This window comes from Cyclopterus lumpus, chromosome 9 (genome assembly GCF_009769545.1).
Source record: "Cyclopterus lumpus isolate fCycLum1 chromosome 9, fCycLum1.pri, whole genome shotgun sequence".
Lineage (NCBI taxonomy): Eukaryota > Metazoa > Chordata > Actinopteri > Perciformes > Cyclopteridae > Cyclopterus > Cyclopterus lumpus.
The window spans coordinates 19952343-19970876 of NC_046974.1; the positions used below are offsets into that span (position 1 = coordinate 19952343).

An 18534-nucleotide genomic window follows, 5' to 3' on the forward strand; every position below is an offset into this window, starting at 1 on the left:
ACATTCAGTATAATGCTTACGGTATCAACAACAAATTGAGAGATCAAATAGAGGTTGATGCCTTTTGACTTAAGGCTTTTGCCTGTCTAGGTCTAGTAGTCTAGTATACTGCGTCATTAAAAAGCTCTACAAAGTTCATAATAGTATGATTTAAAAAAAAAAGTAATTTCATAAAATCATCATTTAATGTCTGGGAGATTCCTTGAGTCACTTGGAATTCTAGTGTAGCATCACACAGTCTGTGCAAGAACTTTTAAAAGAAAAGATTAAATATATACTTGGATATCACTTAACCTAACACATTACACACTTATTATTTTATACAGTAAATCAGTTCTCTAAGAAATCTGAAAATTAATTTGGCTGACATTCTTACCTAGTTGCAAATAAAATAGGCACGAGGTGCGAACTAATGTTCAGCTTTTGCTTAACAGATGGAATAAGCTGAAGATAATTTATTTCAAGAAAACAATTTTATTTCGACATGAACATTTCAAAAACCACACATTAGACAATTTAACCTTCACTTAAAATGTACAAAGAAACACAAGTTCACTACTATCATTCGTTCACACAGCAGTCACACAGCCATCACGGCTCTAGAAATGTCCTGAGAGGTTTCATAATATGTTCCAGGGTCGTTATTGGTCGGCGTGAAGTCATTAGTTACAAAAATGGGAATGACCTGAAAGCATTTCCTGTCTCACTCTTAAGAACCACATCATGGCTTCAGAGTAAATGGACATGAAGTCACACCTAAACAAAGAGAATCTAACTGATACCAGGCTCCTAAACGTGGATCCATGGAACATCTCCCAGTATCTCTTTTCTTTTTCTTTTTTTATCCAAAAGGACACACACAAAAAACATCAAGACCCTCTGGCGTCATCATCATCCGTTTCCTTCTCTTCGCTTCCAAATTCCCCCAAAAAACATTAATACCCAAAGAAATCGTCACAGAAACAATGTCGTAAACAATGGAACAGCTCTCATTGTGAGTGGTTCCCACGCACAAGTTATTTCTTTCGACTTGAATGGGCAGAGCTGCGGCGCTCTCGACCAGTTGGCCGTCGAGTGAGAACGAAGCCTTTTGGTGTTCACACTGCTGAGTGATTCTGGAGCCTCCGGTCTCGTCCAGAGGAAGAGGAGGAAGAGGAGGAGAGCGAGCACCAGACCACCATCTCCGTCTGAAGTCAGCAAACTGTAGGGGAGAAAGATACGTTGAGACTGGAGCGTTGCATAACTCACTGATGTAAAGGCAAACACTGGATACTGCGTGTAGACTAATAACCCAGTTTAAACACCGATACCGGGTTCTGGAGGTGGATGACAATATATAAGAGTTTAAAAATGTATCGACCAATATAGTTGTGGATAAGAATCTCTTAAATCAAATAAAAGTGCTGAGCAGGACATTTACAGGTATAAACTTGGCATCACCCTCTGGTGGACAAACTGTATAATGCAGATGCTAGTTCTGCATTATATAGAAACATCTCACTGCGCACAAAACTATGCTGTAGTTCCTTGTTTTTAATCTGCAGATATAAACGCTGATACAAAATTAGGTCTGCAAGTAACAACATACATATATATATATATATATTTTTTTTTAAATCTGTAAAACATTTTTTGATTGACAGTTTAGGCTACAAATAGTGACACATGGTAAACCGCAAAGATATCCAAGCGACAGACAAAATCAAAGACATTTTCTAGCAATTCCCTGTCCAATAGAACAGCAACTTCTTCTGCAGTGCTCGTGTTTTCTTCTTTGGTGGCGAGTGGACTGGACTCCTGTTCCTGCTGAACTGAGCCAGTGGTTGTATAGGACTGATTATCAGCTCAGTAGGCACAGGAAGCCAAGCCCAAATATCTCTTCTCTCTTTTTCACGAAGCACTGGCGAGCTATGGACACCTACAAAAAGCAATGCCAACTCTGGCTGCGTGTCAGGCAGCGTTCCGCTTTGCCAAACCCACAAGAAACCACACTGCTTTAGGTCTATTTAGACGGTTGGATTTCACAAGCTGGTGAAAGGTGTGCTTGGCACGGTAGAAACTTCTCTACCGCAGTCTCAGTTGTGCTGGATTGTTTGAGCTCGCCAAAGTGTTTGGTACCACGGTTGGCTTTCGAAAAGGCGATCATAAAAAATCTATAAATCCATCAAAATCAAATTCCACCACCTTCCGTGAGGAGCGTCCATACATATGAAAACAAATACTTTGAAACAGAATACAACAGCTCTCTAAAATACAGTTGACATTAAAGAGCCAATCAGTCAAGTTCAGTTGCGTGAAGAAAAGACGGTGTGGGCCAAATAAGTTTATTTTTGGTGTCTTTATACAATGTTGCTTGGTCCTTTTATGTGCCGAGCACCATTTCGCTCCCGTTAGAGTGTAATAAATCACCTTTTGGATACGGGCTCTGGCGGCAAGTCCTCTCTTTTACAGGCCTTTGATGGTCATTACTCTTTTAACAGGCCCTAAATATAGGTCTAAAAAAGGCAGACTCCACATGGCCCTCATTTCTAATTCAAACATCTGTCCTCGTTTAGTCGCCATTTTGTCGTCGTGAATATAGAGCGCTATAATACCTCCTCACGCCTCTTATTATGACTGCCAAAAAAAGACTGACAGTTCTAAAATACACTTCCAGCCATCTGTCACTGTTTTGAGTGGGGAGTGATTGGCCCAGAACGATATAGCATTGCATTACAATTAGCGGGTGTAACAGTGGACTACACCCACGCTGTAGAGAAGCTATACACTAAGTTAAAGACTCATTCATACATGATTTATTCTTTACATGTAGTCCAGCTGGACTTATTTCCAGCTCGGATGATAGAAACACTTAGTAGTAACATATATTACTTAATAGTAATAGTGTGTTCTGGAGGAACATGCAAATGGGGGTTGTTGTGTAACAGCTCCAAAACTAAAAGAGACGGGTGAGACAGACGGAGATTTATTCATCATTGTGTTGGCAGACGGGCTGAATAAAAAGCGTAAAAGGTGTGTCTGTTGAATTGTTTTGGAGGTTTCAAGCTTCTCTTGACTCATTAGGGATGCCCCTCTCTGTGCACTCTGTAAGACTTGAAACAAAGCGTGTGGTGCAGTCCAATTGTCAATTCCTGCTGTTCTTGTCATCACCGGCTGTTTTACAGGATCACAGCCTTTTGTTTCTCTAAAACGAAACAATAGAAACCATATCGCAGAAACACTTGATTGTCCCAATGAAGTGGAACTGACCTCCCTCAATGATAAAAATCATCTAAAATCGTTGCAAGATTTCCATCCATTGAAGCCTCGGTCTTGTTTTCCTTCAGTGTGGAATGGTGTTCAGTGAGAATCTGTCTGCTTTATGGATCTCTGTATCTTGGTTTCTTCTGCCTGAGATTAGATCAGAAATCAATACGCATCTGCCCGGGCATGGACGGCACTTTTCAAGTTTTAAAACTGGAGCACAAAGATGAGCACCGATTTGCTGCAGGACCTGTCAACCTTTTTTTTTAAACTAATTAGCCTGCTGTATAAAAATAAACTGTCAAGTTAAAGGAATAGTTTGACATTTTGGTGAAATTTACACGAGATGAACAATAACAGGAAGTCAAGAAACAGCACACCGCATTTCCCATGATAAAACCGAGACTTGTTATTGTCGCACTTTTTTTTTTCTTTTCTAGGAGTGAGGCCAATGTGGAATCGTTTTAAAAGTTGCATTCTCTCTACTGACCAGCGGGGGGCGACTCCTTAGCTTGGAAAAAAATAAGTCTGATTTGTATTATGAGAAAAAAAAAATCTAAAGTTCCAATCTTAATTATCAAAATGTACGAGAAAAGAAACTTGGATATTCTCTGAGATGAAATTTACGAAACGACTCACAAAAAAGTCATAAATTCATCAGAAAAAAACTTGGTAATGGCAGCCAGCGTCTGAAATTCATTTCTCATATTATTATATATATACATATACATTATGAGCGGGATGATTGTAGCCACTGTTTACAGATTGATGTAATATCTGTCGGCAGCATTAAGCAGCGTTCGGGTCTTCCCAGGCCTCATTAGTACTCCAGGTGCTCGCCTCTCACCTTCACTAGAACTACAGAGCGTGCAGGCCGGCATCATCCGCAGGATTATCTTTTATACTACGTTAACTGAAAGGAGACGGAAGCAGAAGGGTGGAGGAAGAATGCAAGAAAAGAAGTGGAGGGAGAGAACAACGGGCAATGCAGGAGAGCGTGGAGTGACGCTCATTAGCAATGTGGCACACCGTTTTGAATTTGTGAGGAGGCTTGTGTGTTTAATTCTTCTGAGGGAGAGGCGCTCAGTGGAAAGCTCCACAAGTGAGGCTGCAAGAGAGGAGCGCTATTTCGACCGACGTCGGACCAAAGTGAATGGGAGATACAGGATGAGGAGAAAGGGAGGAGAAGAGTGAAATGAGATAAGAGAAAGAAGGGAAAGGTGAAACGATGGCAAGACAATCAAGTGAGGAGCGAGAAAAACAGAAGGGGACAAAGGGGAAGGACTTCTGTGAGTGAAATGTATAAACACACATTAGACGATTGAACTCAATGGTGTTCACACAAAAGCACACACACACACACACAGCCGCCGCCGTAAAAAACTTAAAAGAGCATTTCTGTTTCATTGTCTTCCTTTGTCTGCTTGTCTGGGTCATGCTCTCCTCAGGTGCAGAACTTAGCCACTGTGAACAAAGAGGAAATCAATCACTGTTCACCAATCAGCTAAGCTCTGTGCCTGGCTGGAGAGAGGATAAAAAAACTGTCTGGAGGACTGACACATACACACACACTCACACGTGCACACACAGACCAAGACCCTCTGGCTCCATCATCATCCGTTTCCTTCTTTGCGCTTCCAAATCATCAACTCCTCAAACACAATCATACGGATAATCATGTCTTCTTGGTTTTAAGTTTCTGGGGGACAAATGTGTGTGTGTGTGTGTGTGTGCGTATGTGTGTGTGTGTGTGTGTGTGTGTGTGCGTGCGTAGGAGAGGCTGTGGTTGCCACGGCAGCCGGCTGGGTCAGGGCTGTGTGGTAATCCCTGGCAATGTGATTTTATCATAAGTCACAAATCAGCACGCCAGGAACCCTCACAGCCCAGACATGAAAGATCCTTTTCTCTGTCTCATGTGTTCTTGCTCCAACTACACCCTCATGTCCAACGCTAACCGGCAACACTTAGAAATGAGATTCTCTAACTTTGTTTGTACTTTCTCCTTTTCAAGTCTGCCATCAGAGCGCAGTCGTGAAAGACTGGACTTGTTGATACTCAGTCCCTCTCTCCCACACTATTTCCTTGGTTACCCCTCTCCTCCTCTACCATTCGCCACGCTCGGCTAACCCGGCGATATGCCCCTCATTAAGCGGATCAAGAAGGATTCCAGAGGCATGTACCGGGGGAGAAAAGAACGCGGGAGTGGGAGGGGAAAAGAAGAAAAAAAAGGACAGGGGGAGACCACCCTTTTCCTTTAAAGGGTTGTGCTTTTTAGGTTTAAAAACACAGAGCAGGGAGTGCAACTTGACAGACATGTTGTTTTCAGTTAAAACCCTCTCAGCCCGCCTCTGCCTAATCCCACTGAACCGTGTGTGTGTGCGTGTGAGGGTGCAAAAGGTACAGGGAGGACTGCTCCACTTAAGAAAAGATGGTTGGGGCACACAACGTGAGCAGTAAAACATCAATCCATCTCCCCACAGTGCAATATGAAAAAGCAGTGAGGAGGCTGGTTCATCCATCATTTTAATTGGAGAGAAATATGACCTGAGCTCAGTTGACCAGCATGTTCCACTGATGTTTACAGGGGTTTGTTTGGTTCAGTCCAACGGGATGTAATAGTAAAAGTTTAAGGACATAAATCCCTAAATGCTTCTTTTCTTGTTCGATTCTTTTTTTTGTGGGGGGGGGGGGTGTTTAGCTGGTCCGTTTCAGTCCTCCTGAACTCAAAGTGAGGCTCCACAAGGAGATGTAGAGAGGGAGGGACAGACCGATAGGCACTGTGTGTGTGTGTGTGTGTGTGTGTGTGTGTGTGTGTGTGTGTGTGTGTGTGTGTGTGTGTGTGTGTGTGTGTGTGTGTGTGTGAGAGAGTGTGAGTGAGAGAGTCAGAGAGATTTATCAGGACTGAGCCAGATGCCGAGCACTTGTCTAGAAAGCCTTTCACATCCTGCGCAAAAGCATAAAGCTGTGTGTGTGTGTGTGTGTGTGTGTGTGTGTGTGTCTGTCTGTCTGCCTGTACTCGTGTTTGTGTCTGAAGATAAAAGCCTGTCTTGTAGTGGCTTGGTCACAGCCTAAAAAAAGGATTTAGTGCTGTAAATCAGTCCGGTTGACGTGACAAGTATTTAGCAGCTCCTTTTGACTAAGCCCCTGTCGAAGGTCACAGACACATTGTTTAACCCTATACTTGCTGGTTTGGGAGTTTGCTAGATGTGTCAGTGCCATCATACATTTGGGGGATGGAGTCACAATGTTCCATAAACATTGAAGCCCCTCCTAGTGTTGCTCCTCACCCATCTTTCTGACACACTCAATAGGGAATGCTGGTGTAAATATCACTCGACGTTATAACGACGCCGCATGCTGCGAACCGTTTTTACTAAATTATCGTATGACGATGTTCTCACTTTCTCTCCTAAAATTCATGTGAAGTCAGATACAGCAATCTAAATTAAAACCCACCTTCTCAATCAGCTTTGCAATGTTCTGCCAGAATTATAACCATCCTCCTTCTTTTACTTGAGTGACGTATGGATTCATGTTTCGTCCTAGTTATTGTCACTGGTTCTAAGCGGGCATGGCTCAGCTGGAAAAGGTGCATTAAGTTCATCATCATCGGAAAAAGAATGTGATGGCACCATAAGTGAAATGTAATCAAACCACACTAAAGTATAAACGATTCGTCTATCAATTGATTAGGTTTATAAATGAGTGGAAAATTAACTGGCAAATATTCAGATTTGGTAGATGTAGCAATACTACTGTATTGTTTAAAAGAGGAATAGAGTTACAACAGTTCAATTGTCGGGCAAAGATGTGATTAACTGCCTGCTCTCATTAATCAAAGATTGGTGTCAGTAATAGCAGGACTGTTATGAATAGACCAGCAGCTTCAAAGAGACCTGTCTTCACTACAGTCCTCCCTTTGGCGCTCTTTATTCCTCCCATTTCTCTACGTCTGTCTGTTTAAACCATAAATTTCTCTCTTCACTGAATTTAGTGTGAGACCAATAAACCCCTCACTGTTTAGAATCATCAAAAATCATCAGGCACATACATCGCACACACACACACACAGGAGGAATTTCAGGGTCAACAGTATACAAATCATCCCCCATCGAGGAGAGACCGCCCCGAGTCCTTCAGAAAACGCTCGCTGACCCGTCATCGCTCTCTTTATTTCTTCCCTCTCTCGTTTGTTTGAGGAACACATTCCCAAATTCCTTCCCTGACAAACACATCTGATGGTGCTGCTGCGAAACCACGGAAAGGCCCCATTCTAAGTCTGCACACGCACACGCACACACACGGACACACATACGCACGCACACACACACGGACACACATACGCACGCACACACACACGCACACGCACACACGCACACGCACTCAATGGGATCAGAGAGGAATGTGAAGAATAATTAGCCAAGTGACTCAAGTGTGGACTGTCCACTGGGGCAGATGGAATCAGGATCAACGCAAAGATTTTCTTATGATCAACATCCAACATCTCACCTCTGAAGGTCAGAATAGTGTCGATTAATATGTAGAAATACTTTTTAAAAAACGGAAGAAGAAATCACAATAATTAGCCTGACAAATGTAATTAGTAAAATGTATTTGTACTTTTCAGATTCAGCTTGCTAGAAGACCTCTTGATGTAAAGAAAGTAGAATTCCACTAATTTAATGTGATGTTGAAAGAAAACAAAAAGCGAAGGAAGATAATGAAAAAAATGGCATGTTGCTTTCCGGTTTAACTTGAATACTATCAAGGACACAAAATGGCACGACGCGCAGCATGGACGACACAAAGGCAATGAGACACGGAGAAGGAGACGTTACCTTGAATATCAGAGAACCATCTCCTCCACCACTCTGCGTGCCGATTGGTCAATTTCTTCCTGGACCAATGAGAGGCAACGACGGGCCAGAGCCTGCTGCTCAGGGTCCTCCTGAACCATCAGCTCGCCGTACAGATACACCCCCATGGCCTAAAACGCACACACACATCATCAAATACTTTATCTCTTTGAAGTCTCAAGGCTTTTCCCTCAGTGTAAAAGTGTTTCCTTGTATCAAACAGGACTAATGTTCAACAGTTGTGTCTATTTACTTGGTCGTGAACCAGAAAGTGTTCCACATCTCCGTAAGCCCCAGCGTATGCATGTTTGATCACCAGCTCACACCAGCGATGTTTCACCTGGAAGACAAAACGGAGGACAATATACACCCTCTATTAATGTAATCAACAACAAAAGTATTCATTTAATTATTTGAAACCTTGACAGACATGTTTTATATTTAAGAGACAAAAGAGAGAAGAAAAATGGAAGCACAAAGTTGTCAACGGGGACTCACACGAAATCAAAGAAAAGAAGATTATAGGCATTTAAAAAAAAGTACATTCCCACAATTGCTACTTCAAAGTAAAGACATACATGAAAACAATTGCACTTTCCGTCTTTAAAATGGCCACGAGGGAAAGTCTGAAGCTGTTTGTATGTTGAGCATTCGAAGCTGTTGAAGCTGAACACATGAAAGCTTCACCAACGTGTATAGACTCTTGGTGCAGACAATATGAAGTTGGGAGGGATAAATGACTGTTAAACATAGTTTATATCACTAATGAAAAAAAGATCATTAAAAGAAATAGATGATGGCAAAGATGGAGAACATGTTTATTTCATTTGTCTGCCTTTGGCTAATGCACTTGCAACAATAATGTGAACAGGTCTCCCTCGATGCCAGTAACAAAAGACAAGCGGCTCATCCGACAGAGCTGGAAGCTGCTCCACTCACAACGAATATATTCATCCACAATCGGAGGAATAATAATAACAGGCGTGAACTTGGTTTTAGAAAGGAAACCATCTCAATCTAAAGTTCATGTTTAATAATTATATTTCCTTCTCTGACAATGTGCATGTGTACGATCACAGTGTGTGCTTCTTTTTTACTGTATGTGCGTGTGTGTGTGTGTGTATGTGTGTGTATGTGTGAAAGCTAATGCCTGGCCTTTCTCCCAGAGGATCAATAGGAGCTCTGTTGCCGCGGTTACAGGAGAGATCAGAGACTGGCTCTGTCCCTGTCTCAGCCATCATCTTTCATCATCTGCTATGGGCGTGCATGTGCGTGTGTGTGTGTGTGTATGTGTGTGTGCGCGCGTGTGTGTGTGATACGGACTTGTGGAGGAGGCCGACGGAGGATGATACAAGAGACAGAAGAGCAATACAAAAAATGAAGCTGAAAATCTTTTAAAGCACTGTCACTACTACAGTTTCCTTTGGCTGTTTTTTGTATTTTTTTACGTGGGCATTTCTATCTCCTCCATAACTATCTCTGCACACTCAGGATAATAAACTTGTCTTTTGGAGAGCACAGTCACCAAGCGTTGATGCTCAAGCTCAAACTTTGGCCATTTCTACAGCGCTTGTACAGAGATATTCATTTTGAGGAAAGGAGCCAAAAAGGGATCTACCTGCGACAGTGTTCACACGCCTCAGAGGAGTTGATGCTTGGTTTGTTTGTGCCAGGAATGTTGCGCTGCCCAATCTGTTCATGCAGCATGAGAATGGAGCTTGAGCGACGCTCCACTTAGAACAGCCACATTTAAATCCTCACATTACCTCCGCAAACTAAATAAACATGAAGTTAATTGGTCTCTGAAGTGCTTTCTACTTCCTCTTTCATCCCAAATTTAAAGTCTTCCTTTATCCTCATATTCTCTGCCTCGTGTTTACTTTGGAAAGCTGCGCAAAAAAAAAATCGGACAAAAGAGTACAAGTTAAGTGTTCCATGCTCTCCTATCGTCTACCCACATGGGAACAAGGATATGTGTGTGTTTGTATTCATGAATGTGGGAGTGTGCACAAGTGTACCCTCTGGTGCCAGCGCTGCCCTTCTGGCCCGCGTAGCCCCGGCAGCTGTTCCCTGCGCTGGGTTACATTCCTGGGAAAAGCCCTGGGGCAGAGCAGCTGCCTCGTGCACCTCTCCTTACCCTTTTTTTTTTTTTTTTTTTACTCGGTTTCCTCTCTTGGCCTCTCTCTCTCTCTGACAGCACATGCAATAACACAGTGACATTCCTTCATTTATTACTGAACTCCTGCCCCTCCTTCACCCTACACCGCCACCACCACCACCACTGATTCCGACACTAACACACTCCGCTCGTGCACGCACTTACCATGACCAACAACGAATCCGATAGACAAGACAGACACGCAAAAGAATATATGAAGTGAAGATCCGTGGGTAATGTTACGGTCGTCTTGACTTGTAAGGATAGTGTCTACCGCATGTATAGTGGAAATCCTCAACATTCCTTCCAACTAGGGATGTAACATAACAATTATATTCAAAAAGTATACATAAATTGTATTTGCTTAAAATATGATTCAAAAGGAGGATTTGGGTTGCACCTAGAGGTGTAAATGAAGATTGTAACCAAATGAATACCCATTCACTCACTCAGAGAACTACGGTGGCCTTCGACTACTGTAAAAAAAGCAAAAAGGCAAAAAGGCCCTCTTTAGCGCCAAGGTTTTTTTTGTTTGTTCTGGGCTCCAGTACCTTAAACATGTGAAGAAGACCTGTTCTGTGTAGATATTAAAAGCTCATTCTAAGCTAACGAATAAACACTAATAAATACATAGTTGTTAATGTCAAATCCATATATATCCGAAATGCTACACACTGGCCCTTTAAAAGATGATCAAAGTATTTGACGTTTCATTGACTTTCGATCGACTCATCGATTAATAAACACATCTTTCTGCTATGATTTTATATCTGTGCTCTCCATCACAGTATCTAATTATAGCTGCCATTATTGTTTCCCTCTCTGGTTGTTTGCCCCATGCTAACTTTAGGACTGGAAGGGGATTCCTCCTCTCTGATGGTTCTTAATTTTTAGCATTAGAGTTTTTTTTTTGTTCTTCTTCACTTGAGAAGCTGTTTTAGTTTCCAGTCTGTGAAGTCCATCGTGATTGTGATGAAAGGCTACACAAATAAACTTAAATTAGCTTCTTTTTTTTTTCTACTTCGACATTCCTTGGTTTATTATAACTCTCCGCTTTCTCGCATGTTGTTGTGGAGTCGGCCTAACCTGGGCGCCAACAAGACAATGTGTCCTGTGTGCTTGACCGACAGATGACCTTCGAGACAGAGACACACACACACACACACACACACACACACACACACACACACACACCACATGAGGCTCATATGAAAGCTATGGGAACAGTCATGCACTCTCTCTCATTCACTGCACAGCGTATCACTGTAAACGTCTCTCTCGCTAACAGCTGGTTAAACAGTATGTAACGCCATGCTGTGCTTCTATCGCCATATTAAGGTGTAGTGGTGAGAAAATACCGTATAAAATGGATTCATGAAACTTGTTAAATAACAAATCAGGAACGCCCCTCATTAAGGTGGTATGAGGTCCTCTTCAGAAGAGATTTTTACTGTATGCACCCATGACACAGTTCGATTACAGGGTGAACAATCTACGTCGTGTTTCATCACAATGCATTCTGAGTCGTCACATTACTAACGGCTCTTCAGAAGCCATGAGAATGACTCCCATAATCAAGTAGTCATCCATTAAAGAACTGGAATTCTCTACAGCGAAGGGTCGACAGAGGCTGAACTGCACTCAGTCCCGTGTTTGTCCAAGAATTTTAAACAGATCATTCATCTGAAGAGGATGCAGTACCAGACGGAGGAAAGCTGAGTGAGACGATGAATACAATCAGACCAGAGAGGGAGGGAGAGAGAGAGAGAGAGAGAGAGAGAGAGAGAGAGAGGAGAATAAATGGCCACATTTATGAGGAGAGATGTAGGTGATTAACCTCCTCTGAATGAGATTACTAACATTAGGACAGGACCATTGCCTTTAGGCAGGTGCGTGCAGGAGTGTGTATGTTTGTGTATGAGAGAAAGGGTGTGTCTTTCCATGCATGACTATGTGCATAATGGCCCTGTGTATTTTTAGCGAACACTGAAAGTTTTTCCTGGAAATTGCAGATGAGAATCTGCTTTCATATGCCAGGAAGTCTGACTAAAGAGGCCTAGACCTGAAGCCGGACCCAAGGCCAAACGCAAAGTGGCCTCGGCTCGTTGACCACGAGGTTAAGCACTTGAATTAAATGCAAGACAGCAACATCAAGAGCAGAATAAATTCCCAGAATCAGACTTCGAGCTAATAAAGTGAGAGAATACGTTAAAATGTCTAAATTAGACGCAACTTTCTTTTCTTCGTGGGAACGCAAACAAGTGGCCCAGCTGTGATTTTGGAATGTACATTTAAAAAAAAAGTCCTTCGATTACTTTTAATGTCTGGATTCAATACAATAATGGCTCAATTGGCCACGTACAACATAGTGTCTGAGCCCCGTTATATGCATTACGGCCCCAACAAAACAGCTCATATAATTAATAAGAACTTGTAAAAAAAAACAACTAAATATGTATCAAGTTTTTCTTTTCAAGACGAGCCACGTGTTAACAACGGAGGTTAGCGTGGCTCGTTTACGGGCTCTGCCGCAGCTGTGCTTCCACCCTCCTGCTCCTGTTCTGAGAGGCGACGCTGTACAATACACAACCCCTCAGCCGCCAACACACACAGCTGCAGAGCGCACACACACACACACTCACTCACAAACACTGTTAATAGTACCATTAAGGAACATTGTGCAGTACTAAAACATGAAGCAAATACTTGTGGGATTTACTCAATAATGGTTGCTGTAAAGAAGAGAGCTGCTATTACGGCACAATTTACTCCACATTACCAAGCGATGTGCCTCGGGATGAGAAGGGAGAGAAAAACGTTGACATTTCATTATTGGAGGAGTTCATGGAGCTTGGATGGGTATGCTCACTTAGTATGTGTGTGCGTGTGTGTGTGTGTGTGTGTGTGTGTGTGTGTGTGTGTGTGTGTGTGTGTGTGTGTGTGCGGTCTTACCTCAGCGTCTTGGTTCTGTAGGTGGTAAGTTCTCTGCAGAGCGCACAACGTGGCCCCGCTCAGCTTCTCTTCTTCGAGCAGAAGCTCCAGAAGCATCACGAGCTGCTCCGACGTCACCTGAGGAGACAAAAGGAGTCATGAGATTAATAGCGCTGACTTATACAACCCTCATGAAATATATTGAGACGTATTATTGGATATTACAGAGGGAAAGAAAAGTCACTTTCCCCTTGCACCAGCAGTTTCAAACTACTAAACTAGAAACATTATTAACATATTGCAGGCAATGAGTCTGTTCTCAAACACATTTATGTTTATTTTATATTCCAAAGGTTTTTATTCATTTTCTTTCCAGTGCTGGGAAGAAAATACATTAATATAACTCAGGCAATTAATGAGGGCTTTCAAACGGAGGGAACGGTAGCATAATAAAACAGAGCTGAAACGGTGATTAAATAAATATGGAAAACCAAGTGAATCCTGTACAACTAGGGAAATATTACAAAATATACAAAAGAGGGGTAGAACAAATTTGAAACAAAGCAATGACGTTGTCTTTTTGTATATTGCCCTATTGAAGAGAAAATAAGGGAGAGAGGCACTGCTCAGGGACACCAGCTGCTAAAAAAAGACATCTTTTAGAATATTTAGCCTTTGTAGGTGGTAAGACTGCAATAAAAGCCCTGATTGCAGCAAAGACGGAGCCTAAAAATTAACAACAAAAAAAAATCTAAAAAAAATCTAAAAAAGAACACAGTTTTCAAGAAATAGGAAATGCTTCACTGTTGCGTCTTAATAGCGTATGTGCTGATTGTGCTATCCTGAGGTGCACCTGAAGGAAACAACCTATTTTCTTCTAATGACTAACATCTTCAGGGACGCCGAACACTCAGTGGTGAATTTGGACGATTATTCTGAGGATGGATGTGGGCAGCGATATGAGAGAGCGACTTCCTCCTCTGGAGAGAGCTGTGCCCAGCCTTGCCTGCCTGTCCCCTGCTTACACTCACACTTTCCCTCTCGTCCCAGTCTGGGACACAATTAATGGCTGACGGCCCTGCAGACGGATGTGAAAATAGGTATGAAGTGTGTGTGTGTGTGTGTGTGTGTGTGTGTGTGTGTGTGTGTGACTGAGCGAACCAGAGCCAGAGAGAGAGAGAGAGCAAAGGAGGAGAAAAAAGAAAGTGACAGAGGAGAAGGAAGACGGACAAAACTCTTAGGAAAACACATCCAGCAAAGAATGAATTATATATTTCGTAAAGAGCCTATTCATTAGGGCTATCTTTGGTAAACAACCTCCGAAGCTGTGCTGGGAAAAACCTGACCTAAAACCAGGAAGTATTTCAGCATGTAGCTGTTGGAGCTGAGGGAATAACACCCATACTCCAGCTGGCAAATGGTCAAATCAAACACCACTAATGCTATAACACACACACACAGACACACACACACACAGACACACACACGCACACACACACACACACACACACAGAGAGAGAGACTGATGATCGTCTAACTCCATGGAAAATCAGATATCCAGTCTTGCCCTCCACCCTCTAGCGACTCTCCGTCCTCTCCTCCCTCCATTTTGTGAAGGCTGAGGTTTTCTGAAGTGGCGTCTCCATCTCTAAAGGGTCTTTTTGGGGCCCACCCATGATCCTTCTCACTCTCCCACCCTTTGAAAAAAGTGAGGAATCCACAGCAATAAAACACTGCACAATGCAGTAGACACACACTCACGCACATGCACACACACACACACACACACACACACACACACACACACACACACACACACACACACACCCCTCTCCGCTGTCTGTGAGGTCCCGGTGTGCCTGTATGTACTTGTGTTGCTCTGGTGGTAATCAATATGTCTGCGCCAGTGTCTCCAGAAACAAATTCCTGGTCAATGACGGTACACAACAAACCAATTTAGTATAATTTTCACACCAACACATTGAACACATATTTACAGCCAGAAGCACAATTGTCTCTCTCATCAACAGCAACTAAAATCTGCTTCCTGAAGCCGTCTAGCTCTCATCTACTTGTACAACAAAACCAACTCGAGTATTGCACTTAAGTACATGTACTTTATTTGTTTTATGCTACTTTCTCCTTCCACTACACAACATTTTAGAGGAAAACATTGCACTTTTCACTTCCCAACGTCCATGAATTTCTTCCTTCGTGCGGGAATTGCTTGTGCTCGAGTACACAATTGGAATCCGGTGCAGCAAAGGCGGACTCACTACTGAAGCTCCTCTTCTGAGAGTCGAGTACCGACTCACCGAGCGTCTTGTTTTCTACACATTTAAGCCACCTACAAATGGCTCGACAACTGATTCAAAGCTTCTCTTTTAAGAAGATCCAACTTCACATTGGGGACTGAAAAAAAAATGTTTTTCAGGGGAGCTTTGAGCATGGTTGAGAAAGTGTATGTGTGTTTGCGTGTGTGGGTGTGTGTGGGGAGAGAGAGCAATTCTAGGTGGAAAGGTGAACTCCATGGCTGAGCACTCCTTTATTAGTGGGCCTGAAGAATGACACCCAAACACTCACAAACAGCTCATACACACAGCTAAACACACGCGCACAGTCCCGTGTCATGACCAGGTCATGGGTAACTCTAACAATAGCCCGTAATAGTACAGTGCTGAAAGCAGTTTACCACTGAAGGGGGTAAAGTATCCCCCTCTATCTCAACAATTCTTGAGAAAAGATCTCCTCACTCACACACACACACACACACACACACAGAGTAAACACAGGATATGATCAGCACCACCAAACTCTAAATTAAATAAAGTATACATAGTGTGTGTTTGTGTGTGTGCGTGCGTGCGTGCGTGTGTGTGCGTGTGTGTGTGTGTACACTGCATTACATGGCATTCTCATGTGAGTGGGAGAGTAATGGAGAAGAAGTCAGCTACACTTTATTTGTGCATGCATCAGAGTTTGTGTGTGTGTGTGTGGGCGGGTGGGACCATGGGACTAAGCAACATTAGTCATGCTACTGCTGCTGTATAACATGTTTGCACAGCACAAAACGAATCGGAGCTCCTTAGCCTTTTGTGCACAATGTGGACACACACACTCACAGCAACAGTGTGATATTTCCACCCTGAACAATGATCGGGCTATAACAAAGCATGAGTTAAGAGTCGCATAGAAATGATTCCTGTTACATCTGTGAGTTTCTGCACTTCCTTTTCTGAGATGGAAAAAGGGTTGTCCAAAAAAAAAAAAATATATACAAAAAATGAAAACTATAAATCTTTTTCTGTCCCTTTCCAATAATCCATCCATCACTTGTTCAGCATTTCCATGGCAACGGCACCGATTACCACTGCGTTCTGTACAGTACACAGAAGAGCCAGCTTATGTCCTTTATCAGGAGCCTTTATGCATCGACGGGATTGATCCAAAATATTTCCATTTCCTGCATCTATCACTACCATCACATCACACCTCTGTGCTAAAGAGCCTCATGGTCGACGTCCCTTTAAGGCTCTTGTTACAGCAAAGTCACTCACCACTTACCATCACATCTCTACAAGAGGAACCTGAGACCACCTCTGCTCACTGAATCATCACTCTCCAACATTTCTGCTTCTTTCTCCTCACGCTGATTTACGAGAAAAATAACCGCCGGGTCTATTTTACTCCCAATTCACTAATTCAGGTCTGTGTTTTTAGCACTTTTCTCACTCGACTCTCTCAAGCATTATGGTGTGAACTCCAATATTCCTTTGGGTTATTTGTAATGATAATCAGAAAAGCCAAATTCACTGAAACTTACTGGTAATAAGAAATAAAAAGACAATGGGACAAAAAAGAAATACCCCCGTTCCTCCCAAGGGACTGTGTCGAACAAGTCAACAATTGGACTAACTGACCATAAAATCTATATAATGACTCCAAAGAACGTAAGAGAACCTCTCGCTCTGCCCTTGGCACCGTTGAAAGGAGCACAGAGGTGTTGCGAATGCTTTCTTTTCCTCCCATACCTTTCCTCTCTTCCTTCTCCCGCTCCTTACATCCGTACCACCGAGGAGAGCGTGCTGCTTGTTCAGTCACACTGCATCATGGAGGCTGGAGACATTGGATAACTGTGACATTATAAAACCAAACTATGAAAGGCCATTGAATCGTGTGCGAGCATGCGTGTGTTTGCGTATGTGTGATGCCATTCAGCCGCTCGGCTGCCTTTTATTTCTGTCTGACCGCAGGCTCGTAAAAACACATTCTGGCACCAGCAGCTAAAGGCCTCAGCCCACGCCTCAGGTACTAAGGTTTCACTCATTCTTTCCCTCAAATCCCTCCCTTTCTCTCTCCCTCTGCCTCTGTCTCCATGCCTGTCTGCTCCCCGTCTCCATACCAACTCCTTTTCACTGGATCAAACTGCGTGCCTTGCTCATCCAATTATAAGCCCCTCCTTACTTCCTTTATCTCTCTCTTTCCGACTTTATTCTACACTTGATTTAAGGGCCCGAGCATTCATCTGCTCAAACTGCAGCGGCGGGTCTTGAGGAGGAACAGTATGCAAAGCAGCTGTTAAGATTGTCTCAACAGCCATGACAGCATAAATAGCATCACAAATACTTACACTTTTAATTGGGTTTTTACTGCTCTATACAGCTGCATAGAATTGAAATGTGCAAAAACGTGGCAGATGGTCAGGAATAATACCAAATGATGTAAGGAAACCATTCAGTAGCTCTGGAATATTGCATTTAGGCAAGCAGTCTTTTAGTTCTCTAAAATCTCTGGAACTCTTATATTGTGTATAATTCTCAAATTGTAAAGAAAATGACAGTTTCTAACCAATGAATGAGGTGTAAATGTAACAAATACATTGAGTCTTACTACCACACATACGCAGTCCCATGTTAGCAGGAGGCCCCTCTCATACAGTAGCAGGAGTCTCTGCTTGCAGATGCATGAGTGGAGTTTAGTGTAAGTCACAGCATTAATGAGAGGACCCTCTAAACATAAAACCTATAAACATGATAAGTGGCCAAAGAAAAATATATTCATACAATGTGGGGATATAATATTGCAATCTTGTGGCTTCACAAGGTCTAAAAAGACATTATAAAACGGCCTGCTGACATCATAGGTTTTGTAAACCAATTTGGGGGGAATGGATTGGACACACTCAGGAGATGCTGAAAGGTCATCTGTGAGTCACTTGGTCCCATTTCAACTTGTGAAATGGAGCTGTCTCCTGTGCTACCATCTCCTCAAATGATGTCACACCTGCTGCTGCAGCACGGTGACGATCTCGCAAATAGCGCCGGTCACAGACTGATGACCTCGGTG

General features: G+C 42.8%; 1 protein-coding gene across 1 annotated transcript in view; it reads right to left on the minus strand.

The window, feature by feature from the left end:
* Positions 1–486: 486 nt before the first annotated feature.
* Positions 487–18534, minus strand: part of aopep (aminopeptidase O (putative)) — a 63852-nt gene continuing 45804 nt past the window's right edge. Inside the window, exons 15-18 of the mRNA XM_034542549.1 lie at positions 13210–13326; positions 8353–8439; positions 8082–8230; positions 487–1201 (exon numbers count right to left, since the gene is read on the minus strand). Coding sequence (XP_034398440.1) covers positions 8090–8230; positions 8353–8439; positions 13210–13326 — 345 coding nt within the window. The 3' untranslated portion in view covers positions 487–1201; positions 8082–8089. The remainder of the gene's footprint in view (positions 1202–8081; positions 8231–8352; positions 8440–13209; positions 13327–18534) is intronic.